At 48.7% G+C, this 26,506-nt stretch overlaps 1 protein-coding gene across 10 annotated transcripts in view; it reads right to left on the bottom strand.

Moving 5' to 3' along the window:
• ARHGEF2 (Rho/Rac guanine nucleotide exchange factor 2) overlaps nucleotides 1–24,302 on the bottom strand; it is a 42,532-nt gene extending 18,230 nt beyond the window's left edge. Inside the window, exons 1-6 of one of the 10 annotated variants that reach the window (XM_028485293.2) lie at nucleotides 24,059–24,302; nucleotides 22,524–22,641; nucleotides 15,744–15,782; nucleotides 14,096–14,213; nucleotides 13,455–13,494; nucleotides 12,140–12,233 (exon numbers count right to left, since the gene is read on the bottom strand). In XM_028485293.2, coding sequence (XP_028341094.1) covers nucleotides 12,140–12,233; nucleotides 13,455–13,494; nucleotides 14,096–14,159 — 198 coding nt within the window. In that variant the 5' untranslated portion in view covers nucleotides 14,160–14,213; nucleotides 15,744–15,782; nucleotides 22,524–22,641; nucleotides 24,059–24,302. Of the gene's footprint in view, nucleotides 1–6,909; nucleotides 6,996–7,232; nucleotides 7,393–11,325; nucleotides 11,465–11,577; nucleotides 11,716–12,139; nucleotides 12,234–12,425; nucleotides 12,465–12,529; nucleotides 12,676–13,454; nucleotides 13,495–14,095; nucleotides 14,214–15,743; nucleotides 15,783–22,523; nucleotides 22,642–24,058 lie in introns of those variants that run through there. The other 9 variants (XM_028485292.2, XM_007110383.4, XM_007110386.3 and 6 more) reach the window with 9 other exon arrangements.
• Nucleotides 24,303–26,506: the final 2,204 nt, after the last annotated feature.

The following is a 26,506-nucleotide window of genomic DNA, read 5'->3' as shown; positions in this document are numbered from 1 at the left end:
CCAAGGATTCCCTGCCTCTCAGAAAGCAAAGAGCAAGATCCTGATGGCTGAGGCTGAGGGTAATGAGCCCCAAGTCAGAGGACACTGTCTGGGGCCGCAGGGCAGTGAAACAAAACTCAGGGGAGAATCCTCAGCCTGGACCTTGGGGGCCTAGTCCTGACTCTCAGCTGAAGCCACACTAGCAGTTAAGAGGTGGGGCAGGGGAAGAGACGCACTGGCCTGGTGCGAGGGTAGAAAAGGGAAGTGTGGACGGGCTGAGTCAACAGCACAGGGGCCAGAGGGCACTGGACTATGATGCCCTAGGGTCTCAGGGCTTCCTGGTAGCCCAAGATCCTTCTCTCTCCTGCCCGCCCTCAGAAGCTCCAGGTGTATCTGATGATGAGCAGAGCCTAGGTCTTCAGGTCATTTCCCACCCAATCACCCATTTTTCTTTTCTCCTCCCCTCCCATCGTCCTCCTCTTTCTAGATCATAGTCTCCTTCCCATCCCCTGGCCTCCCTCCTCTCCCCCATGGCCTCCCACCTTGGCTGCCCCTTTTTCACCCTTGCTTCTCTTCTACTGCCCTTGGCCCCTCCCTGCCCTCCTCCTCCTAGACCTTGTCAAGAAAGCTCACCAACTTTTAACTCTAACCTCCCTTTTTCTATTCTGGTACCTATCTATCTGGACCACTAGAAAATTCTCCCTTTAGTCTAACCTCCATCTGCCCTGCTCCAAATTATAGTTCTTTAGGAGATCAAATCCTCCTCTGAATAACAGCCTTTATAGGACCTCAAAGTCCAAGTCCAAATAGCTCTTCTTACTGCCCTATACTCTGCCTTCTCTTCTCTCCTGCTCTCTCAACCTTCCCTATGACACAAATACAAAAGTTTGAGGACTTATTATGTTTGAATTAAAAGTAAGCAAGCAAAAAAAGTGAAAATCATACTAAAAGAGCAACATGCGGAGGGGCAAATTAGGGGTATGGGATTAAGAGACACAAACTACCATGTATAAAATAGGTAATCAGGGAATTCCCTGGTGGTCCAGTGGTTAGGACTCCACGCTTTCATTGCTGAGGGTGCGGGTTCAATCTCTGGTCAGGGAACTGAGATCCCGCAAGCCACACAGCGTGGCCAAAAATAAAAACAAAACAAAACAATAACAGATAAGCAGCAAGGATGTACTATATAGCACGGGGATTTATAACCGTTACCTGGTAATAACTTCAATGGAGTATATATAATCTGTAAAAATACTAAAACTAATATAATATCGTAAATCAACTATACTTCAAAAAATAAAATAAAAAGAGCAACACGTCTGAATCAGGGTCAACTCCCAAATGGGCAGTCCTGCAGATTCGCCCTAGGGCTGCTACAACTCCCCCTCCCCTCCCCTGACCTCTGCCCTCTGCCCTCAGGCCTCCAGGAGCTCTCACCTGGGAAAGAGGCGGGGAAAGGGAGGGAGAGAACTAGGGGCAGCCAGAGAACAGGGTCTCTTGTGGCCCTTCACCTCCCTGGCATCAACATCCCACAGACGACCCAGCTACTCTGGGCCCAGGCTCCCCCACCTCCCAACACTCACCCTCTCTCCAAGTGACCCTCTCTCTAGGTGGGCCAGCAGTGGGCAGCAGCCACAGCAGCAGCACATCCCAACACGGACACTGCCCAGCAGCAAGCGGCCCTGGCACTGCCTAGCGCTATTGTCCTGGAGGCAGTCCGCACCCGCCCCAGGGCTCAGGCTGGTGAGGCTAGAAGGACACAGGGCCTGCTCACCAGGGGTGCCTGCTCCAGAGATGGAGTGAATGGGCTTGTTTGGTTCTCTGTCCCACTCTTTCCAGATCTTCTTAAGACCATCCCAGTTACCCGCCCACCCGCCAGCACGACAGCCCTTCACCTTCATGGCCCCATCTGTCCACCAAGAAAAGGGACCATTACTCCACAATCCACAACACCCACCCCAACACTCAGAGGCCCCTCCTGCTTGGTCCAGTCCTCTACTGTCCAGTGTCCAGAGTCTTGCTTTCTTACAAACCCTCACAGAAAGTCTTTCTTGCTAATGCTACACAATAAATGAATAAAGCCCGGGAAAGCACCTAGCACAATGGCTGGTATACAACAGCCACTTAATACATGTTTAGAAAGAAAGGAAGAAAAGAAGGATGGGTGGATGGATAGACACCAAGACAAGGGGTCCCAGCAGCACCCTTGCCTCTACTCTAGGGATCCCCTCATTCCTTATCAGAGCTTCAGAGCTTTCAGTCTCCTCCTCTCTCTCTCTCTTTTTTTTTCCCCCCCGGCTGCACCTCACACTTGCGGGATCTTAGTTTTCTGACCAGGGATCCAACCCGTGCCCCCTGCAGTGGAAGTCTGGAGTCCTAACCACTGGACCACCAGGGAATTCTGGTCTCCTCCTCTCTTGTTTATTCTTTTCTCCCTCCTCCCAGACCTTTTCTCCTGATTCCTTTGAACTTAGGACCGGATGGTATCCTCTGAAGGTCAGAAGAAGACCAACCCAAACTTTCCTTCCACTGTCATCCCAGATCTTGGTCATTTTGGGGAAAGAAAGACTAGGCGAATGGCAGAGGACATTGAGGCTGGTGGCTCAAAGGCTCATAGAACAGAGGCAGTCTCCCCTTTCTCCGTATTTTGTCTCCCAGGCCGAGAGATGAGGAAAACAGTGACATACATGAAGCCCAAGGAATGCCAAAGCCTGGACTTCGGCTTCCTGTTCCCCGGCGGGCAGCAGAGGATGGCGGAGCCGAGTAAGAGCCTCTCCAAGCAAAGTCTAAGCTCTCAGCTGTCCTTGTTCCTCCACTGGGTATGTCCAAAGCAAGACCTCTGGAGAAGTCACATGGTGCTCAGAATGACCTCGGCTCCAGCTGCAAGTGGCAGCAGCCCCTTCCCCAAGGTGGCGCAGCCTCTGTCCAGGCCCTTTGTTTAGGGACCAGAAGGCCCCCGGAGGGTTCCACTGGGTTTCCAGTCATCTGTGACTTAGGCCCTGGACAGCAGAGGTTCAGAGTAGGAGGCTGCAAGGGGCACTGAGTCATGAGGGATGGGCTCTAAGGCTGGGAAAAGAGGAGAGAGAGGGTTCCTGGCCATGGGACTGAGAAGAGGGCTTGAGATGGTCTCAGCCAGGCTCTGCTTCCTTTATGAGCTTCCACAGACGAGATAAAGGCAGGAGGCTAAGGAGAAGGCGGCCAACGGAAACGCTAACGCCAAAGCCAGAAACATAACACAAAAAGACATCGCTGAACACACAAAGGCACTTAATCAACGCTTGCCTGATGAATGAAGATGAGACACCGGACAATGGGGGTGGGCACACTGGTGAAGCAGAAGAGGGGTGCTAAGGACCATAGGGAATAAAGTCGGGCTACCCTGAGACCCAGGGATCCTGGACCCCCACCACCACCCCCACACCCGGCCACACCTGTCGGGTCAGGAGAGAAAGACAAGCAGAGACGGAGGGGGGAGTGATGCAAACAGACGGGCATTTGTGCAGGCAAACAATAGCTGTGCCAGGACTCCCTGCCCTCCTGGCACAGGGCAGGCCGGCTGAGTTGGGAGGGGGGCAGCTGCTGCCTGCAGCCCCTCCCCCACCCTCCCCCAAGGAGACATAAACAAACCCACAAGGGTCCAGCCAGTTCCTCTCAGCCATTTCTCTGACCAGCTCCAGGATCCATGACCAATCTGCTCCCTCAAGCTCCTAGATGATACTTCAAAGCACAGACTGAAGCTAAGAATGGAACTACTTCCTCGCATCCAGAGTGCAGTGAGCCCCCTACTTTGGTGACCATAATTCAAAACAGTGACACAGAGCATCTGGGGACAGGCAGACCGACACAGACACACACGCACACCAACACACAGGTCATGTGCACACATAGGATTCATTTCTTCAGATCTGTCCCCTCCCCGACTCCAAGCTCAGGGTTCGGGGAAGCCAGAGGGACTGAGATTGGACCCCTCTTTAAATCCCTCGGGCAGCCCTGGCAGGTCCTTCTCTAGGCAGCATCCAACCCCCGGCAGTCACTCAGTGACTTCCTTAAGCTTTTGGCTCCCTTCCCCCATCCTTGCTTCTCCCCCTCCCCTCAGCTCTTTCCCTAACCTCCAAGAAAGGCCCCTAGAATCTTTTCCTATTCCCCCAAAAGTCTCAGCCTCCCGGGAGACCCCCAATTCCTCAACTTCCCCCCCAACCTGCCAGCACTCTCAGCTCCCTCCAGGGCTCCCCCAGCCCTCTCCTCCGGCTCCAGTTCTAGTCCTGCACACAAAGCCAGCCATCTCTCCAACACTCAGAACAAAGAAACAGTCTCTCTCCACCACACTCCAAATCTGGGGTCCTTGAGATTCCAGGGACACCCCCCTAGCCTCCAGGGCCATCCCTGATCCTCTGGCCCCTGCCCCCTCCCAGGCAGGAAAGGACCCTTTGTTCTGAGAGAGGAGACAGTTAGGGTTTGGGAGGAGGAGGGAGGGAGGAACAGGGGATGAAAGAGAGAAAGGGACCTCTGGGGTTTGGGGCCTATGGAGGTAGGAAGTAGAGCAGAGAGAATGAGGGGGTGGAGGACTGAAGATAGACTGAAAGAATAGAAATGGAGTGAAAAGAGAGAGGAGGCATGAGGAGGGGGAGCTGCACAGAAAGATTCTAGGAGGGTGGGAAGGAGAAAGGGACAGGTTCGACTTAAATTCCTCCTACTTCAAGGAGGTCCTGGGGAGGAAGGCAAGGAATGGTGGGGGAGGGGTCAGGACATAGCTCTGAACCATCCCCCCAGATAGGTAGCAGGGGAGACCATCTTCCTCAAATTATCTCGTTTCCAGCGGCCCCCCTCTACTTCCCACCGCAGTATAAAAAGAAAGGAGACAGCTGGTGTGCTTGGGGGAGGGGGAAGAGGGGATCCAGGGTTTGTTGGCTAAGAATCAACTCCCCCCTTCTGTAACCACAGCTTTCCGGAGGTGGCCCTCCTTTTCCGACCAGCCCAAACTAACAACCAACCTCCTCCAGTGGCCTCTCTGCCCTCTCAGACCTACCCACTCAGCCCCTCACATCCCCACCCCCAGTCAGATTCCCAACCCCCCCCAAAACCAAGGCCAGCCCCAGGATAGAAAAAGCCAAGCTTCTAGATTCCCAGTCCCCACAACTACCAAAAAAAAAAAAAAAAAAAAAAAGGCATGAGGACACAGGTACTGTAACCACAGCTTTCCGGAGGTGGCCCTCCTTTTCCGACCAGCCCAAACTAACAACCAACCTCCTCCAGTGGCCTCTCTGCCCTCTCAGACCTACCCACTCAGCCCCTCACATCCCCACCCCCAGTCAGATTCCCAACCCCCCCCAAAACCAAGGCCAGCCCCAGGATAGAAAAAGCCAAGCTTCTAGATTCCCAGTCCCCACAACTACCAAAAAAAAAAAAAAAAAAAAAAAAAAGGCATGAGGACACAGGTATCTGGCTCCCCAACTCCTCCCAATAACGGAAAAAGGACCCGAGTATCTACCTTCCCAGAACCCCTGTCTATAGCCCCTCTCCAGGTCTGCCCCTCGCCGGTGCCCCCATGGCTTTCCCTTTTAGGGTGGAACCAAATTTCCGTGGTTTCAAAAAACCTCTCCACCCCCCTTGGCTCTGCTCCAGGGTCTCAGCTCAAACGGTTGAAAAATAAACAGACTTTCATAGCTGGGGCCTGGCCTGGCGCAGGGTTGGGAAGAGCCTGTCTGCCACCCCACTGTTCCACTGCACTTCAGCCATCTCTCCTCTGGCCCTCTGTTTGTCTTAAGCCCTACCCAAATCCCCAGTTGCTTTCCTGTTAGCAGAATCTCATCCCAACCCCCTAAGGAAAAGTTCCAGGATGGAACCTCTCCCAACCTCTCCCAACTTAGCCTCTAGATAGGTAGCCAGGCTAGGAGCTAGGAGGGAAGTGTGGGAAGGGGTTTCCACCATCTCTGAAGACTCCGAAAGGGTACTGCTCCCATGCCTGAAGACGGTGATGGTGATCAGCGTAGGCTGCGCGCCAGGGCAGCACACTGGGATTGGAAAGAGGCCAGAGATTAAACCAGCTATGGACTGGGTCTTGGCCTTTCCCATAATGGGTACAGTGTGGGTGCCTTGAGCAGCTGGGAGGTGCTGTCTGCATGTACCACCTTCCTCCCAGCTCTCATTTATTCACCTACAAGTCAGCTTCATCATTTCCTGGGGGCTGAGGTATGGAGAGGTCATGGCCTTTGGAAGTGGGCCTGGGTACAAAGGCAGAAATAAAGGATACTTGCAAAGGAGTGGCCAAGAGCTCAAGATGGGGGTGGGGGCTAGGGTAATTACACATCCAGACTCTTGAAATGGTAGGTGAACAGTCCCAAGATAAAAAGAGTTAAGAGAGCTGGGGTGGGGAGGAGGGATGAGGGCACAGTGCCAAGTGGGTCAGTCTAAAGGTTTCAGGTTGTTTCAGGCTGCAAGGACAAGGAGCTTGGAAGCTGGTGGGGCAAAAAGGGATGGGGGGACCCTCTGTGTTTCAGGAGCAGGGGTGCTCTGGGCCCCAAGGATGGAAGAAAGGATCCTAGCTACACAAAGACCTCTGCTCCCTTCACCTGAGGGTGATGGCTTGGGGGAAAGTAAGCCGTCCCTAAGCTGTCCTGACCCGTCACCCGCCCACCAGAGAGAAGAACTGAATCACAGCTGGAAAGTCCATCTGCGAGGAGAGGAGGAGCTGACTGCTGTCTCGGAGGGGTGGTGATGGTGGTGGTGATGGTGGGAGGAAGCCGGGAAACCACCCCCTCCCACCCCTCCGCCGGATGGCGGGGACAAAGAGGGAACGACCAAGCCAGCGACTGCAGAGTGGGGGGATACCGAGAGCAAGCCGGTGGGACCCTGGCGGAGGGGGTTCCGGAGAGCTTTCGCCGCCCCCACCCCCCGACACACACACCTCCCTCTTCCCGCGCTGTCCCTTACCGGAGCAACTTTCTTTCACGCGGCCCAAAACACCCGGTCCCGCCAGATCGGAAGCCCCTAAACCCCAGGTCCGCTGGCTCCCGGGATCCCGGCAGAGAATCTGCTCGGAGCTGGAGGCGCGGGTCGCGTCTACTGCTCCCCCAGCCCCCTCCCCACTCACTCACAGTCCCCACCCACCCCGTCCCGCCGCGTTCCGGGCCGACGCTCCGCCCGATTTTGGCGCCCAGAAAGCAGGCGGGGAGACCCGGGGGCGCTGCGGGTGCCGGGGATCGAAGGGCGCCCTGAGGACCGCGGGCGAGAGGGACAGGGGTTTCAGAGCCCACCTTGCTGGCCAGCTCTTTGCTCCGGTCGATCCGCGCCCGTGTGAGGGATTCGATCCGAGACATAATCCGATGGGGGCGGGAGGAGCCCAGGAGGATGCGGCGCGGACCCTGGCGTCCGGCTGTTTGGGGGGGAGGGCGGGGGAGGGGTCCGACCCGCACGCGTCGGTCTTGGGGACAGGAAGTCTGACTCCCCTCGCCCGGCACCCAGCGCCAGTTCCTCAAACCCGAGTCTCCACCCCCGCCCGAGCTCAGGAAGGGGGGAGGCGGGGCGGAGGGAGGGCGGGTGCCGAGCGCCGGACGGGACGCCTCGGTCTGTGGAGCAGCGGCTCGCACAAGTACAGGGGACCGTGGACTAGCTTGCAGGGCCCCTCTGCCTGTTTGCCCTCCAGCGCCGGGCGCCTCTAACCCCAGACGCCCGCCTCCTGGCTTCGGTTTTCCTAAAACCCACCCTGGCCCGCCTCGCAGCCCTCACCCCACCCCTGGTCTTCCCTTTCCCCTCCTCCTCCCCCTCCGCAGTCCATCAGTCTAGAAAGACCCGCGGGCGGGAGGATTCCAGCCGCCCCCAGCTCTCCAGGGAACCCGGGACCAGTTCCTTCCTGGCCTTCTGGGCCCATCAAAGCAGGCCAGAGCCGCCGACCCCTTTTACGATTGGGGGCAGGCGTGGGGAGAGGGCGGAGAAATCAAAGGGGAACTAAAGGGTGGATCTTTAGAGGGCCTGAAAGGGAAGATTCACTCCTGGAGGCTGAAGAATCTGAGAGGAGAGCATTCTTCCACAAGCCCCCAACTCTCTGGGGCCTTACAAGACCGCCCTCGGCCCATCCTCTTCCCTCCTACCTCTGCCTCCACTGACTTCTGGGGTGGTGGAGGGGAGGAATTCGTGCCACTGTTAGAGAAGACTAAGAAGCTGAGGAAGTCCTTCCTTGTGTCTAACCCCAGTTCCCTCTGCTGCAAGTTAGGCCAGAACCAAAAGACCAGCAACCAGCCTTCCCCAGTCAGGGACAGTTGGAGTATGGCCAGTCTCTCCACAAGAAGGAGGGGTGAAGAAGAACATTCTTTCTGGACACTCTGCCCCAGTCTGAGGCAACCTCCACCTTTTGGGGAAAATTCCTCCTCCACTCTAATAATAATCACTCACATTGAAGTTCATTTCTGCCTCTCAGGGTCTCCCATGTCTCTGGGAGAAACAGAAGTACAGAGTCCTGGGACAGAGCATCTTATGTTTGCAGGGTCCTGCCTGATTTCTGGTCCCCAAAGGTGTGGAGGAAGGAGGGAGGGAGAGGAGGCCCAACCCAGACCCAGCGGCTCCCTGCCCGGGTTCAGCAGCAGGGCCTGGCTGCAGGTTTCAAGCCCAGCTCAGCACTCTTGTAGGTGCCAATTTTAGCCTCTGCCACTATTTTGGGCTCCACTGCCTGACCACTGGCTGAGCTAGTTGGGCTCCTCACCACCACACTGCTCCTCTGGCTTCCCCTCCTGCCTAGCAACTCCTTCACCTCCTTCTTCACCCATTCCCCTGTTTAGGATCCTTATATAGCAAAGACCAGAAAAAAAGGAGAGAAAATAACCATGCCCAGTTCTAGGCTGGATGGAAATTAGAAAGCAGAAAGGACTTTCCCAGGGCCGTGAGGGAGGCTGACTCCTCCAGGCTTGTACCTGCAGGGGAGACCTACAGGAAGGCCCTAGGAACTCCCCCAAACCAGCAGTCTTGAGGCTCCTGGGCCCAGAACCCCTGACTTACCTCCCCCCAGTGGGCAGCCAGGGCTGAGGAATGTACTAAATTTAAAAACAGACCGCCAGAAGCCAGAATCCTGGCCTCACAGCTCCACCCACTAGGGGCCCTGAGACAAGGGGTAGGCTGAGACCTCGGCTTTTCTCCCAGGCCTGGGGTGGGAGGGTGTTTCAAGCTAAGGATGGAATCTTAAAGGGCCAAACTCCAGTCTGGATACCCAGTAAACCCAGGACCTGAATCCCAGAGTTATGTGAAGGATCTCAGTCCCCAAAACTCAACGTAGATGGTCTCTATGAAAGGAGAGGACTTAATCTTCCAACCCTCTTCTGTCTCCTACCCCAATCTTCATTATACTTTCCACCCATCTGCTCTTTGTTACCCTGCCTCTCAACCTATGCCCTCTTCTTCCTCTTAAGAGATGAGTAGTAAGGAAGGGGACTTGCGGGGTGGGTAAAGAAAACCGGTCTACCTTTAAGAACACCTGTGCTTTTAGTGAGCTAGGCCTGCAGCTTGACTTAATTTCCATTTTCTGTATCCTCTGGAACAGTGAACCCTTTTCCTTTCTCCTTGGCATCCCCTGCCCCTTCTTCCAAACCATTTTCATCCCAATCCCTGCTCCTCCTATCCAGTGATGCCGCCCAGATTTCCAGAAATTATGTTTTTAGATACACAAAAACAAAAGCCAACCCTAATTTCTGCCAGAAGCTAAAAGTAGCCACCACTTTCTTTAGCTCATTTAACTTGACAGGTATGTCCCCCACATTTCAGGGGTAGGGAGGCCATCCCAGGGAAGAACCTGGTTGTCAGGGTCTTGGCCAGTAGGTGAGCAGAGAAAGCCACAGGGATACCTGGGCCCAAGTCCTACAGTGCCCAGGAGGAGGTTTACTTTTCTTGTTATTACTTTGGACCTTGTGTATTCTGGGAGGGGATGATTAAGGCATTATTGACTCCAGTGGCCATCCATCAGAAATGGTGGAAGAAGCGAAGAGAGGGGATAAACTGTTACGTAGGTTTACTGACAGAAGCAGAGACAATATATAGTCAAAGCTCTAGGTTTGTAATACAGCTCCACCTTTTGCTAACTGTGGGATCTTCGGCAAGTAACCTAGGCTCTAAGTTATCTTGTCTATGAAACAGAGATTAAGGGGCTTCCCTGGTGGTGCAGTGGTTAAGATCTGCCTGCCAATGCAGGGGACATGGGTTCGAGCCCTGGTCCGGGAAGATCCCACATACCGCGGAGCAACTAAGCCCGTGCGCTACAACTACTGAGCCTGTGCTCTAGAGCCTGCGAGCCACAGCTACGGAAGCCCGCACATGTGCTCTAGAGCCCATGCTCTGCAACAAGAGAAGCCACCGCAATGAGAAGCCTGCGCGCCTCAACGAAGAGTAGCCTCCGCTCGCCACGACTAGAGAAAGCCCACGCACGGCCAAGAAGACCCAATGCAGCCAAAAATAAATAAATAAGTTAATTAATTAATTTTAAAAATAATAACAAATGTAAATAAGAGCTTTAAAAACAAAACAAAACACAGAGATTAAAATATTTATCTTTGCCAGAGTGTTATAAGAATTAAATGAGATGACCTCTGGAAAAGTGTTTTGTCAACTCTACAATGCTAGTCAAATAGGAAGGAATAAGCTACTTCCTTCTCTCACTGCTTGACTGAGCTTCTCTCCACCCCCACCCCTGGTGTTTACCTGCTTATGGCCCCTATCCTGAGCTGGGAGGAGGGGGAAGAAAAGATTTAGTGACGCAAGCACACACATTCATGAGGGTGGAAGCAAGATGGACCAGGAGATGACAGAGAGGGAAACAGGAAGACAGAACGAGAGTCCTAGCAAGGAAAGGCGACTAGGACAATGTCCTGACGATGCTTAGCTCTTTCCTGCGGCTGTCTGGGCTTCAGTCTCTGCCCACTTTCTCCTTCATCCCCTCACCAAACTGCTAGGCCAAGGGCGGGCAAATGCAGACCAACTGGGATCTGGATGGCCCCTAGACAGCACCGACTTCCTCTACCATTCCCACTGCAGGAAAAGAGGGTGATTCTGCTGTCAGACTCTCCTACCCTGAACAGAGAGGCTCTGGGGAGAGGGACTCAGACCCAAGGTCTGGGTGTCGGCCTTGTTCTCTAGAGAGCTCTGCTCCCCACCACGGGAGAGAAGAAGCCTCACTGTGCCCACCGCGCCCTGCTCTCAGACTGCCTGATCTCACGCTTCAGCTCCCCGCCTGCAGCCTGCAATGAGAAGGAGCTGAGAACCTGGTTTTGTTTCTGCCCTCCCTGCCCACCCAGAGGAAGGAGAATCCTGGCTGAAAGGCTGGCAGAGAAGAGAGCGCTGGCATTGCCGGCGGGGCCCAGGCAACCTTACTGGGTGAGGATCCCGAGGATCCCGTGGTGCTTCCAGGTGAATCTGATGATGTCTTGTCTGGGGTTTCTCTCAGTGTTCAGAAGCCGCCCAGGTGGGAAAGTACATGCATACTTGGGGAAGCCAGGAGAGGAAAAGGGGGGAGTGGCTCATTCTACCAGTAAATGAAGAGAGTGGAAATGAATTCAAGCAGCATGCAGAGCTCCTAGTTTCACCAGAGCTGGGGGGTTGGTAATAAGGAAGAGAGCAACGTGCCTTCACCTTCCTGGGGTCGGAACTGCACGTGGCCCCACTGGTACGGTGTGCATGCGCTTCCACAATCATACACTTTCCTGGCTTCCACTCTGCCTATGGTCTCATTTCAACTCCTTCAGCTGCCATATCCACCCACAAAATTACGAGTGTAAAAGCACTTTGCAAACCCGAATACTCTCTGAAGAAGTAAAAAGTATTGCTGTAATTATTATGATTATTATGCCCGATGGTTAAGATTTCGGCTGCCCACCTCTCAGCTATATGGGGCCTCCAGAGAGGGAGGGCTAGGCCACTCCTCAGCTTCTGAGGCTCCTGGCCCATCTCCCCTTCCAGCTGTGTACAGCTGGCTGCTAAGCTGGAGACATAGGGAAAGCAGAGGAAAGGTGATTTACTGGGACAGGAGGGAGACTGGGAGATATACCATGTTCCCTTAAAACTTGAACCATTGCCCTGAGTCTCTGCCTACCAGGGGAAGCTGGGGAGGGGAGCAGACGGTGAGGGGGAGGGGAAGGGAACTGGGGAGGGCAGTGGGTCCCGGGCCTCCGGCTTTCCCATCTCCTACCTTGGCCTTTCCGGTCATGCCCAAGATGAAGCTGAGGGTCCGTCTCAGGGAGGAGCCTGCCCAGGTGCCTGAGCCCCCTTCCAGTTGGCTACAGCTGCAGAGAGAAAAAGAAGAGGTGAAGAGATGGAGACGGAGCTGGAAAAGAACAACAAGATACTCCCAGAGATATGGTGGATGAAGTGCCATGACCAGGGGAGAGAGAATGGGGAGATACGGGGGAAAGACTGAGAGAAGGGTGAGGAAGAGAGAGGAAGGACTCAGGAGAAAGAGGCTCCCACTCCCCTACCTCCTGGGATTTCCTAGATATGGTCACTACAGTTTCCCAGGCCCTTCTATTTATGAGGAAAACTCCAGGCTCCTCCCAGATAAATACAGACTCCCCCTTCCTACCTAATCCAGGCCCAATCTCCTCTTTCATGCTGCTTCCCAACGGAAATGATACACGGGGAGGGGGGCTCTCCAAGGGGACGTTTTCCCCTCACAAAACAAGAGTCCTGTGTACGACCCTCCCTGCTGTTTGGAAACGGCCTCTGGGCCTAACGCCAATAAGGACTGAATTTCCTGGGATTTCATCAGCCCCATCCCATGAGCTAATCCCAAACCCAGAGCCAGGAGGATGTGTCAGCTAGAGATTTTCAGGACCACAAATCAGAGCTTGATATCTTAAAGGGCCCATTACTAGCTCACACACCCACACTGTCTTAGAGGGCTGACCCACTCTAATCAGGCTTCAGCTGTAGGAGCCAAATAAACAGGTGCTGATTTTGCATGCTTATTTACATAGACACTACGTAAATCTCCCAGCCTCCACCTCGATTCCTGAACAATATGCCTTCAGCCCCTGCCCTCTCCCCTTGGGGCACTACAGCCCGTGCCCAGCTCTCCTTAGGGCCACTCCCCATTGGTCGATTATCTCAGCTGTCCAAAGCTGATCCATGGTCCTTGGTCACCGTCTCTCCCTAAGATTGTGCAGCAGCCAATCTGCCTGCTCACTTTTCTGACACTGACAACAGTAGTCAACCTCCACTCTCTTATTTAACAGACACCCTGGGGGTCTATATACTCTTTTCTTTCCCTGATTTCTTCTTCATCCCATGGAGCTACCGGGAACCTTCTTAGCCTTCCCCAGCCAATGAGAAGAAGGGGAATTCTATGCAGTGCAGGTAGAAGGATATTTGGAGGTCTTTCATAAGAAACGTTAAGGGGAACAATGTTTCAGGAAACAGAGACCCTTGGGGCTACAAAACCCATGGCCCAGTCCCATTGTCCCTCCCCCATCTAGGGCTTTGAAGGGCTCTGTGTCCCCCAAACTCACCTTTGGCTGAGGTCAGCGGCAGAGGACTGGGACAAATTCCCTGCCAACACAAAAGGAGACGTGAGGTGTCCAGCTAAAGCCAGACAAAGGCGCTCAGGGCTGCCTCCCCCACCCCCTCCACCTGGATCAGGTTCCCAAGCTGCAGGTGCTTGTGACGCCATTCCTGAGGGCGGGCACTGGGGAGTAGGGAAGGAGGGCGGCGTCTGGGCAGAGCAGAGCTGAAGAACTTAGGAGCCAGGGTAACAGAGCACCAGCGTTGTGTGGAGAGGGGGCTGAGAGGCCAATGTCTCAGTTCCTTTTCAGCGAATGGCGAATGGCGAGGGCAGAGGATTCACTCTGAGCTCCCAATGCCTCTTCTTGATGACAAGGTACGTTGCATATAACTGTCCTCCATCTCTGGTGACAGGGGAAGCTAGAGAGCCTCTCTCTGTCCTGTGTCCTCCTTTATTGGAGGGAGAGCCTCAGAATACCAGAGTCCTGAATTCAGATCTCTCATTTGAATAAAGGCATTTTGGGGTTTCCAAGGGTGTGTAGTTAAACATAATGCAGGACATCTGGACCCTAGACAGCTAGCTCTGAGGAGTGGGGTGAGACAGGCAGAGGAAGGGGCCACCACTGCTTCGCTCCCCACTTTTACTCACCAGCTGGATCTGAGCAGCCCAAGAAGTAATTGATGCCACTCATGGATACAGACTTGGAAAGCATGCCAGTGGCTGAGTGGTCCAAAAGGCCAGCAGATGGGTGACAGGAACGCTGACCCTAGAATCATGTTAAGAATCCTCATGCAAAGGTCAGGCTTCATCCATCTTCCCCCCTAGGCTCTTCACTTTCCCACAGCAAAGCCCTTCTTCAAGGCCTTCAGGCCTTCTACCCCTCCCCACTACCCATATCTGGAACATTCCACTTGAAATAGTTGAGAAGTTATTCCTGCTATTTAGCAGTCATCACTCTGTTGCAACTCAAACCCAGGCTGCCTTAATATAGAAAATATTTTAGAAAAGATTTACCCTGAATCGTTTCCAGAGATGAAAAACTCAATATATAGAGGTCAGGCAGGTAATGAAAAAACAAACACACACACAAAAAAACTGGGGCAGTCTGGGTTTAAAACAACAGGGAGTAGAAATATTCATAAACCCCACACCCAATCTTTCGAAAATCGCTTTTTTTTTCCCTCAAGCCTACATGGAGCGTTACAAAAACTGGCTACATATCAGTCCATAAGGCAAAATTTAACACATTTCAGATAACCTCCATCAGAGAGATCATAGGAAACAACCCAGAAATCCCTTTTCAGTAGCTTGGATAAAGAATCTGTGGTATATTTATTTATAGAAGCATTATTCAACAATAAAAATGAACAAACTACAGTTCACCCAACAATATGAATGAATCTCATGAAAGAACGAAGACACAAAAGATTTATATACTTCGTGGTTACATTCATATAAAGTTTAAAACAGGCAAAACTAATTGATATTGTTTAGACATACACATAAAGGTGGTAAATCTATAGGGAAAATCGATCTCAAAACTCAAGAAAGTGGTCCTCTCTGCCAGGAGGGAGAGGGCTATGAATGGGGAGGGACACGGGGGGCTTCTGGGTTTTGGTGGTACTCTATTTTTTTTTGACCTGGAGTAGTTACATGGTTGTTTGCTTCCTAGTTATGCATTACGTTGTACATATAAGTTTTATATACTTCTCTGTATCTATGTTATATTTCAAATTTTTTTTAAGTTTTAAAAAAATCTCCATAGATTTAGAAATTTTAAAACACCCTTCTAAATAAACTTACTGGTCAAAGAAGAAATCATTATGGGAATTTAAAGATATTTTATGACAACAATAATGAAAATACTACTCAACAAAACTTGTGGGAGATGGCCAAAATGTATCTCAAGGATAATTTGTCGATTTAAAATGCTTAACTGAAAACTTTTTAAACTGAAAATTAATGAATTATGCCAGCTTAAAAGGTTAGAAAAAGAACAACAAAACAAACCCAAAGTAAATAGAAGAAAGGATATGATAAAAGCAGAAATCAATGAAGTAGTAACAAATGAAATAGGATCAATAAAGCCAAGAGCTGATTTTAGGAACAGGCAAATAAAATAGACAAACCTTTGATAAGGGTGATGCACAAATAAAAGTAGAATGAAAGAGTGGACCTAACTACAGAAACAGTAGTGACTAGAAAGATAATGCTATCTACAACTTAATGCCAGTAATTTTGAAAATACAAACAAAATAGACAAATTCTTTAAAAAAACAAAATATATATAACTTACCAAAACTGAATCTAGAAGAAATAGAAAGTCTGAATGGTCCTATTAAAGAAATGGAATCAGTAGTTAATCTTTCTATAAACAAAACAACACACACCAGGCCAAAACAGTTTTATAGTCAAGGAACAGAGCTTTCAAGGAATAGATCACTGAAATCTTATACAAATTCTTCCAAAGAATAGAAAACAAAACCAAAAGCTTTCCAACTCTTTCTATAAGGCAAGTATAACCTTGATTCTTAAACTACACACAGACCATATGACAAAGGAAAATTATGGCCCAATCTCTCTTATGAAAAGTACAAAAATTGCAAACAAAATATTAGCAAACTGTAATAGATTTTAAATAGCCACAAATTATTTGCAGCTCCTACCATCAAGAAGGAGTCTATTTCTTCACTCAGTCACAGGCTGGCCTGTGACTTACTACAATGAATAGAATGTGGCAGAAGTAGCATGATGTGATATTTGAGCCTACACCTCAAGAAAACTTAAAGCTTCCACTCATGCCCACTTGGAATGCTATTGCCACATGAACAAGCCCAAGCCTAAGCCTTCTGGAGAAGCCATGTGGATAAGATCCAAAGTATCACAATGGGCAACCTGCCAATCCACAGGCATGAATACGGCTGTCCTTGACCATCAGCCCTATTCAGCCACCAGACAACTACAGCCACATAAGTGAGTCCAGGTGGAGCCAGAAGAAGAATACCCAGCTGAGCTCAGTCCAAATTAACCACCCATAGAACTGCGAGGGGGAAAAAAAGGTTGTTTTTTTAAGCCACTAAGTTTGGGGTTGATCTTTTATGCAGCAATAGATAATTGATGCCACAAATAAAATCCAGCAGTGCGTAAAAAAGATAATCAATCCATCATGAAAAAGTCAGACTTATCCTAAAAATATAAGGGTGGTTTTAAGATGAGGAAAATCTTTAAATGTAATTTACCTCAATGACATATTAAAGGAGAAAAAACATAACCAACTCAGTAAAAGCAAAAAAATCATAGGATAAAATCCAACACTCACTCATTGTAAAACCAAAGACCTGCAGTTACAAATGGAAGGAATCTTCCTTAACTGGATAGAGTATCTTTTAAAACCTTAGAGCCAAAAATTGATTTCAATGGTGAAACATAAGATGCACTCCCTCTAAAATCAGAAACAAGACAAGGATAGCCATTATCACCATTTCTGTTCAGCACTGCAAAAGAGCCCTAGCCAAGCACACACAGCAGGGCAAGAAAAAGAAATGAAATAAATAAATATTGAAAAAGAAGAAAGCAAAGTTCATTTAAAGATGACATACGGGCTTCCCTGGTGGCGTGGTGGTTAAGAATCCGCAGGGTGACACGGGTTCAAGCCCTGCCAATGCAGGGTGACACGGGAAGATCCCACATGCCGTGGAGCGACTAAGCCCGTGCACCACAGCAACTGAGCCTGCGCTCTAGAGCCCACGAGCCACAACTACTGAGCCCGCATGACACAACTACTGAAGCCCGTGTGCCTAGAGCCTGTGCTTCGCAACAAGAGAAGCCACCACGATGAGAAGCCTGTGCACCTCAAGGAAGAGTAGCCCCCACTCGCCGCATCTAGAGAAAGCCCACGCGCAGCTACGAAGACCCAATGCAGCCAAAAATAAAAATAAATAAAATTCTTTAAAAAATAAAAATAAAGATGACATAATTGTCTACTTAGAAAAGCCAAAAAAAATCCACAGATAAATTGTTATAACTGAAAAAAGAGTTTAACAAGGTAAATAACTATAATTAATTAAATTGCATTTCTATAAACCGAAAATAACTAGAAAATGTAATTAATGTAATTTAAATATAAGAAAGCATTTATAATAGCAACAAAATATATAAGGCACATAGAAATAAATCTAATAAAGATTGACAAGACCTGTATGAAGGAAACTAATACTTTGGTTTTTTGGGTTTTTTTTGCTGTATGTGGGCCTCTCACTGTCGTGGCCTTTCCCGTTGCGGAGCACAGGCTCCGGACGCGCAGGCTCAGCGGCCATGGCTCACGGGCCCAGCCGCTCCGCGGCATGTGGGATCTTCCCGGACCGGGGCACGAACCCATGTCCCCTGCATCGGCAGGCGGACTCCCAACCACTGCGCCACCAGGGAAGCCCCTAATACTTTGTTAAAAGACATTTTTTTAGAAAGCCTAACAAAATAGAGATATTATTTTTCGTGGATAAGAAGACTCAATATCAGAAAGAAGTCAATTTTTCCTAAATTAATCTTTTTTTATTCATCCCCCAAATATTTTCATGTTTTATTTATTTTTTTAAGCATCTTTATTGGAGTATAATTGCTTTACAATGGTGTTGGTTTCTGCTTTATAACAAAGTGAATCTGTTATACATATACATATGTTCCCACATCTCTTCCCTCCTAAATTAATCTTTGAATTCAGTACAATCTCAGTCAAAATTCAGCAGAATTTTTCATTTTTAGAAATTGATAAGCTGATTCTAAAATTCACATAGAAGTGCAGAGACTTCCCTGGTGGCCCAGTGGTTAAGAATCTGCCTTCCAATGCAGGGGACGCGGGTTCGATCCCTGGTTGGGGAACTAAGATCCCACATGCTGCAGGGCAACTAAGCCTGCGCACCGCAACTACTGAGCCTGTGCACTCTGGAGCCTGCGTGCCACAACTGGAGAACCCTGCACGCTGCGACGAAGATCCCATGTGCTGCAACTAAGACCTGATGCGGCCAAAGAAATAAATATTTTAAAAAATAAATAAAATAAAATTCACATAGAAGTGCAAAGGACCTAGACTAGCCAAGATAATCTTAAAGAAAAATAATAAAGTTGGAGGACTTAACACTACTACATTTTTAAGACTTACAATAGAGCCACATTAATTAAGATAATGTGATACTGGCATAAGAATAGACAAATAGAGTAATGGAACAGAGAACAGTCCCCAGAAATAGACTCACACAATATAGTCACTTGATTTTCAACAAAGTCACCACAGCAATTCAATGGGGAAAGTAAGTTTTTTAATGAAGCAACTGGATATTTACATGGGGAAAAAACCAAAACCTTGATTTCTCCCATACACAAGAACCTAGATAAATCACAGACCTAAACATGAAAGCTAAAACTATAAAGCTTCAGGAAGAAAATATCGAAGAAAAATCTTCGTGTTCTTGGAGTAGGCAAGATTTCTTAAACATGACCAAAAGCACTAACCATTAAAATAATCGATAAACTGGACTTCATCTAAATTAAAAACTCATGCTTATTAAAATACACTATTAAAGTAAAAATGCAAATCAAAGACTGAGAGAAGATACTCACAATACATATATCTGACAAAGGACTCAGATCCAGAATATATAGAGAACTTTTACAAATCAATAAGAAAAAGACAAGCTGTTTTAAAAATTGAGCAAAATACTTGAACAGACATTTCACAAAAGAAGATATTCAGAAGGTCAATGAGAATATGAAAAGATGCTCAATAAAATTTTTCAACAGGGACATGTAAATTAAAACCAAAATGAGACAATTCTAAAACACCCACCAGAATGGCTAAAATTAAAATCTTGACAGTAATAACTTATAATAGAAAAGAATCTGAAAAAGAATCCAAATCTATATCTATCTATCTGTATATATGTATAACTGAATCACTTTGCTGTACACCTGAAACATTATAAATCAACTATACTCCAATAAAAATTTTAATTTAAAATCTTGACAAAAAAAGTATAATATACCTAAGAATACATCTAATATAGATCCACAAACTCTGTATGGAAAAAAATTGATAAAACTTTATTAAAAGACATTAAATGAAGAAGTATGCTATTTTCAAGGATGGGTAGGAAGAAGCAATACTGTAAAGATGTCCACTTTCCCTAAATTAATCTTTAGAGTCAATGCAACTCCAACTAAAATCTCAAAAGTTTTTTTTAATACATGTTTTGTATGTATGTTATACTTCAATAAATACGCTCTTTTAAAATTAAGAAACTCTGTTTCTTTAAAGACACCATAGGAGAAGGAAAAGACAAACCACTTTTCTCAATCTTTGAGGAAAGATCATTGCAACACATATAACAACAAAGGATTAGTATTCAGAATATGTAAAGAACACATTCAAAACAATAAAGAAAAAACCCTCATATAATCCAATAGAAAAGTGGGCAAAAGACATGAAGAGGAATTTCACAGAAGAGGAAACACAAATGACCAAGACACATATAAAAATTGCTCAATTCCATTTGTAATAAGGATAATTCAAATTAAAACCACAATGAGACTTATAACCACTAGATTGGCAAAATTAAGAAATCTGATGACTCCAAGTGTTGGAAAGCATGTGGATCAATGGGAACTCTTATATACTGCTGATGTGGGTGGAAACAGTTTGCTATTATCTTATAAAAATGAACATCTGTGTACATGACCCAACAGTTCTACTCCAAGGTATATACCCCAGAGAAATTCTTACAAATGAGCACCAGAAGATGGATAAAAGGATGTTCATAATGACACTCTTCATAATAGTAAAGAATGGAAACTATCCAAATGTCCATCAACAGAAGATTGGAATGAAAATAATTACCTATAACTATTTGCAACACATGGATAAAAATTAGAAACAGAATGCTGAGTGAAAATGCAAGTTATAGAAAATTTTGTACAATATAACATCATTGTTTTTAAAGTCAGAAACAAACAAAAAGAAATAATATATCATTAGGTAATGCTTTGTGTTAAAACTATTAAAAAAAAAAGTAAATGAGTGATGAAGAAAATTCAAGATAGTGATTACCTCTGGTGGGAAGGCAAGGGAATAAGAGAAGAGAGGAAGACATAAGTAATGATAAATGTACTGGTGATATTCTAGTTCTGGAGATGGATGGGTGATTGATTAGGCATTCATTTTAAAGTATCATATTTATGACAAATGGAAAAATACAATAGAGAGTACTAGCAACTCTGGCAAACTGGAGGGTACAGCTCCCATCTAAGGACATCTGAATTTTGGAAAGTGTAAACACCATGCTGGCCAAACAAAATAAATTTTGAGCTAGACTTGGCTTGGCTTTCAAACTAGTCTGAAAGCCCCAGTGTAGTTTAATGAATCTCAGACTTTTGGTCTGTGGACTTTGCTGAAGACTTATACCTATTTGCTGCTGCAGGAAGATACAAAAAGCCCCAAACATACAGACAAGGAGAAATTTAAGGGAAGTGCTTAAAGATTAGGTGAAGAGAGCAGAGGAATCAGAACAGGAAGGCATAAAAAGAGAAGAAAAAAAAAACCACTAGAGGAGGGGGGAAAGAAGAAGACATATAATACCAAGAAGGGGGAAGCAGGGAGAAGAGAGAGGTGGAAGAGAGAGAAAGAAGTACAAAGGAATGGAGGGGAGAAGAGAAAAAAGAAACCGTTATCTCCTGTGTGCTAGCCTCTGTACTGGGCACTTTAACACTTTTTTTTTCATCGAATAATCACAACTTTAAAAGACAGTTTTTAGTATCCTGATTTTCAGAAAGCTGAAATAAATTGTTCAACTAGGAGCAATGTGACTCCCAAATCCTGTTCTTTCTACCGTACCACATTGAATCAGATGTGAGGGAAGACCTACAGAGATGCTGATGGAGAAAAGTGGGAGCTGGGAGAAGATGGGTTTTGCTGCTTCCCTGACAGGCTGTAACAGCCCCCTCTTCTCAACCTCTCTCCCAAACCACAGGCACTTGAACAATGAGGCCGGGTGGGTACCCCTGGCCAGTTAGAGGATGTGCTGGAGGGGAGGTAACCTTAAATCACTGGGCTTGAGACAGTTCCATGTACAGCTGTCCCTCATTATCCATGGGGGATTGATTCCAGGATCCTGTGGATACCAAAAGCTGAGGATGCTCAAGTCCCTTACATAAAATGGCGTAATACTGAAATTTGCATATAACCTGTGTGCCTCCTCCCATATACTTTAAATCATCTCTAGATTAATTGTAATACCTAATGTAATATAAATGCCATGTAAATAGTTGTAAACAAAGTGTAAATGCTATATAAATAGTTGCCAGCATGAGGTAAATTCAAGTTTTGCTTTTTGAAAATTTCTGGAATTTTTTTTCAAATGTTTTTGGTCCATGGTTGTTGAATCCATGGACGCAGAACCTATGCATACAGAGGGCTGACTGTACTCAGGGACTCTTAGCTGGCAAACCCAGTGATGTCTCTAAAAGCTTCGTGTATCCTCAGTGGTCTCTGGGTCCTGGTTTGAGATTCCCTGTGATGTTCCCTTAAGCCAGAAGGCTGAGCAATCTCTATATCCTTTCTCACTTGATAATGCTATGATTATCTTGTTAGAGAACTATTGTGTTTCAGGGTACCACATGCCTAGTTTCATCCTACGAATAATAAGTTCATCTCCAAATCTGAGAAATGTGGGGTCCACAGAAAGTAGTTATAACACCAAGGGGAGCAGGGGCCTTGTAATGAGAGAGGAACAGAGATACCCACATCAACAGAGAGACACAGACACAGAAAGGAAGGCACAGAGAGTCTCAGAGAAAGAGACAGAGGCAGGATACCAAGAGTGGGGGACAGAGCATACAGACCCAGGAAAGCAGACAGAGGGGTAGAGACACCAGATTCAGATTCCATCAGATGGAGTCAAAGTGATGCCTGGGCACAGACAGACCCAGCAGCTTGCAGAACAGAAGAGGCACAGAGTGGTGGTTGGACAGGCAAAGGGGCAGGAGAGGGGGAGGAAGGTGGTAGCTTCCATGGGGATTTGTCTATCCATACCACGCAGGAGGGTTGGCCACCTTGGTGCTGCAGTTCCAGAAAGGGGTCCAGTTCCTCTTGGCTCTGCAGTAAGGGGGCCTCCTGGGAGCCCACACATCCCGATGCCTGCAGTTTGTTCCTGAAACACACATTGCCACCACTGCCCTCCGGTCCCAGTGGCCTGTGACAGGCACCAGGGAGGAACACCGCCTCAGCCCAGTCCTGTCGCTTGCCCCCAGCCCAGCCCTTCCTGTTAGCCTAGGCGCAGGCCAGACCCAAACTGGCTTCCCTTTGGGGCTGTGCTTTGGCAAAACTGTGGAGCTGGCTTCAGGCAAGGGTGACCCCTGCTGGTCAAAGGACAGTACTGCCCTCCAGAAAACAGCCAGCGTTCAGCAGGGAGGGAAAGGAAGGGTAAGCTGCATTCTCGCTCTTTGCCTGGTTTCTGATGCCAACCTTAGCTCCTACTAAGATAAATGGTGTGCCCAGGGCTCCCTTTCTTCTCTACCCAAGCGTCAAAATTAGTGCCTGATAGTGAAAGGTGACACCTGGAAGACCCTGGGATAGAGTCGGCACCACATAAAGGGTACTCAGGGCATCTCTGCCTTAGATTAGCTGCTCTTAGGAAGGTGCCATGAGTCCTGCGGACAAGGCTTCTCACCCAAGTTCCCTCCCAAGCCAGTTCAGGGGCAAGGTCCTCTCCCCTCACACAGCCCAGCCAGCCCTGCCTAGGAGCTAGAGAAACTTGGTCTACTCACCAGAGCTAAGAGAACTTGTCCAAGGGGACCACTGTCAAAGCAGAGAGACAGGGCTCTTCCACGGCTAGCAGGCCCTCACAGTGACCACTCACACTGAACTCTTCATGCTGACCCCCGGACCTTCTCTTTCTGGCTTCCTCTGTCTTTGGGGATATGGTCAGTGATTTTCCAGGAGAGGGGAAGAGCTGGGTCCCCCTCTTCTAGTCTGCCAAGCATATGTAGACCCCTGGGCAAGAGCAGCTCTTCCCCCATTGTAGGGCTGGACTATGATGTCTAAATATCTTGGGCCTGCCTCAGCCTGGATTCAGCAGGCAGGGAGCAATTTGGGAAAGGGGGCATGTTCCATGCCCCAACCCTGGGAGCACTTCTCTCAGGAAACCTCCCAAAGTTCTCCGGGCCTCAGTTTCCTCATCTGTAAAATGAGGTGATTGGGCCATATGATCCCTGAGTCCCTTCCAGCTCTGACACTGTTGTATCGTCCTAAGAAACCCAAGTGGGAGGTGGAGGCAATAAGACCTGAGTGTCCTGCTACTCACCTCACCTCCATACCTCTCCCTCTCCATTCTCGCCCACCTGCCCTTGAGACCAGGTAGAAAGAAGGAGCTAGGACTACTAGGTAGAGCCACATTTTGAAAGGCAGGGTCCACCCTCCCCAAAGGCCCGCAACAGGCCTGGGTTCGGATTCTCCAGGGAAGAGACTAGGGGCCCAGGTCTCTTCAACTCCTGTCATTCCTTTCCAACCACTTCTTCTAGGTCTAGGACTTGACAGAAGGAGAGACAGGAGGTCCCCTGGTGTTTTACCTGCTCAGTGGATCCTGGAGCTCCTTGCCCGGCCCCCAACTATGTCTTTTGAAGGGGTCGTAGTTGTGACTGTGGGCACGGAAAGCCCTCGACCTTCGGAGGGGTACAGCGTGGAAGCCGTCTCCCTCCTTCTTTTCTCCCTCCTCCTCCTCTTCTTCGCTCTCCCCCAGCTGCTCTCTGGACTCGACCACAGACAGGCAGCGGCGAGTGTGGCCTTGGGGCACCAGGTCTCCACCTGTGAGGAACACCTCTGGGACGTCTTTGTTCATGGGAGGCACACACAGGCCAGTCTGAATCAAGAAGGCAGAGAATGGTGAGTTCTAGAATTCTGGAATTTGGAACTAGCAAGGTGTCACAGTCAGCCAGACCTAGAGCATCCAGTCACCCCTCCCTTTACCAAGGCACAGAATTGGAGGGTGGCTGGCTCAAGATCACATGAGGAATTAGCTGCAGAGTCAAGCAGAGAACTTGGGTTTTCTGACTCCCAGTCTAGTGTTCTTTCCAGTACATAATGACATCCTCATTCACTCATTATTATTCCATTTAATGAGCACTTATATGGCAGAGGACCAAGCCAAGCAAAGAGAAATAGATATTGTTCTTACCCTCAAGGAATTCGTTCTAGTGAGTGTATGTGTGCATGTGTGTACGTAGACAAAAGCACAAATCACAAACAACTGGCCAGAGTTTGCCAAATGCTACAAGAGAAGTTTCAGAAAAAGTCTTTGTGCTGTCAAAGGAATGAGTGCATATAGCCAGTTGGAGGACTCAAAAAAGGGAAACAGAAGGAAGTAAACAGCCTTTGAGATGGGCCTGGAAGGGTGGAGTGGTTAGGATTTGGCCACGTTGGAAAGGGAGGAGTCTAGGCAAATAAAACAGCAGGGAGAAAAGGTGCATGAGTGAGAAGGTATTATGATTTCTTCTTTCTAAGACTCTGGTCGTTTGGGGAGTAAGAGAGCCATTCTGACCTTTTCCCAAGAAGCAAAGAGAAGGGCTCCAAAACCAGCCACATTGAAATTCCTTCTCTCTCTCCCAAGTGGGCATTGTTCTCACTGTCCAACACTCCTGGCTGCCATGAGGGCTTGCCTCAGTGTGTCTCAGATTTAAGAACCCTCAGGAGCTCTTAAAGTTGAAAATGATAAGCTCCACTCCAGAAACAAGTACCAGATACCCGAGTACTAAGGTGACGGAGGGGCGGGAAGGCAACTCACATCTACTGCATCTACCTCTGTACACCCCCTCTGGGCCCTATCTCTGTAGAACTTCTGCTAGAATGAGTTTCCCAGGCTCCTCTTCTCCCAGGGGTGAAGCAACTGAGATGTTCGGAGGACCAGGAAGCAGTGAGCCAGAACTGCCCCCTCCTCCCAGGCTTCCTGTGAGGGTGTCAAGCCTTCCGCAAGTTATTTTACTCCCCGCCCCCGACACCCCCCACCGCCAAAGTCCAGGTTGTTGGACAGTCGTTCCTTCCAGCTACTTTTCCCTCTTTCACTGCAACCTGCCCCCACTCCACCCAGGACCACTGAGATGGCACCTGTGCCTGTGTCAGCTGCACACCTGCCTACCACGGGGAAGGAGGAGACAAGTACTCAGGCCTCTGCAGATGGCATTTTGCTGCCCTGCTGGGTGGGTCTAAAGATAGAAAAAGAGAGGCCTAGGAAACCAGCCCAGGCCCTGTGTCTGTCCGTGCTCAGCACATCTGGAAGCCACATAGAGGGGACCTCTCAGCCTGACACTGGGAGACATCCTCTCTCTGTGTCCACAAACCTGGGCCTCGTGCCATTGATGTGCTATCTATAAACAGGATGGGATGGGACTTCCCTGGTGGTCCAGTGGTAAAGAATCCGCCTTTCAATGCAGGGGCCGCAGGTTTGATCCCCGGTCAAGGAAATAAGATGCCACATGCCGCGGGGCGACTAAGCCCACACACCACAACTACTGAGCTCGCGCGCCTCAACGAGAGAGCCTGCATGCTGCAAACTACAGAGCCCACGCGCACTGGAGCCTGCACGCCACAACTAGAGAAGAGAAAACCCGCATGCCACAACTAGAGAGAAGCCTGCGCACCACAACGAAAGATCCCGCGTGTCTCAACGAAGATCCTGCGTGCTGCAACTAAGACCTGACGCAGCCAAAAATAAATTAAATAAATAAATAAATAATAAATCTTTAAAAAAAAAAAAAAAGACTCCGCGCTCCCAATGCAGGGGGCCCCGGGTACTATCCCTGGTCAGGAAACTAGATCCCACGTGCCGTAACTAAGAGTTCACACTCTGCAACGAAGATCCCGTGTGCCGCAACTAAGACCCGGTGCAGCCAAATAAATAAATATTTTCTTTAAAAAATATTCAAAAAATAAATAAATAAACAGGATGGGCAGATCTGCAGGCAGCAGGACAGAGCCTGAGGGCCACAGCATGGTCCCTGCAAACCAGTGGTCTCCATAGCTGA

The sequence above is a fragment of the Physeter macrocephalus genome, unplaced genomic scaffold, assembly GCF_002837175.3.
Source record: "Physeter macrocephalus isolate SW-GA unplaced genomic scaffold, ASM283717v5 random_292, whole genome shotgun sequence".
In the NCBI taxonomy this organism is placed as follows: domain Eukaryota; kingdom Metazoa; phylum Chordata; class Mammalia; order Artiodactyla; family Physeteridae; genus Physeter; species Physeter macrocephalus.
Note: the sequence above shows the minus strand (reverse complement) of the source record. Positions and strands in the feature narration are given on the sequence as shown.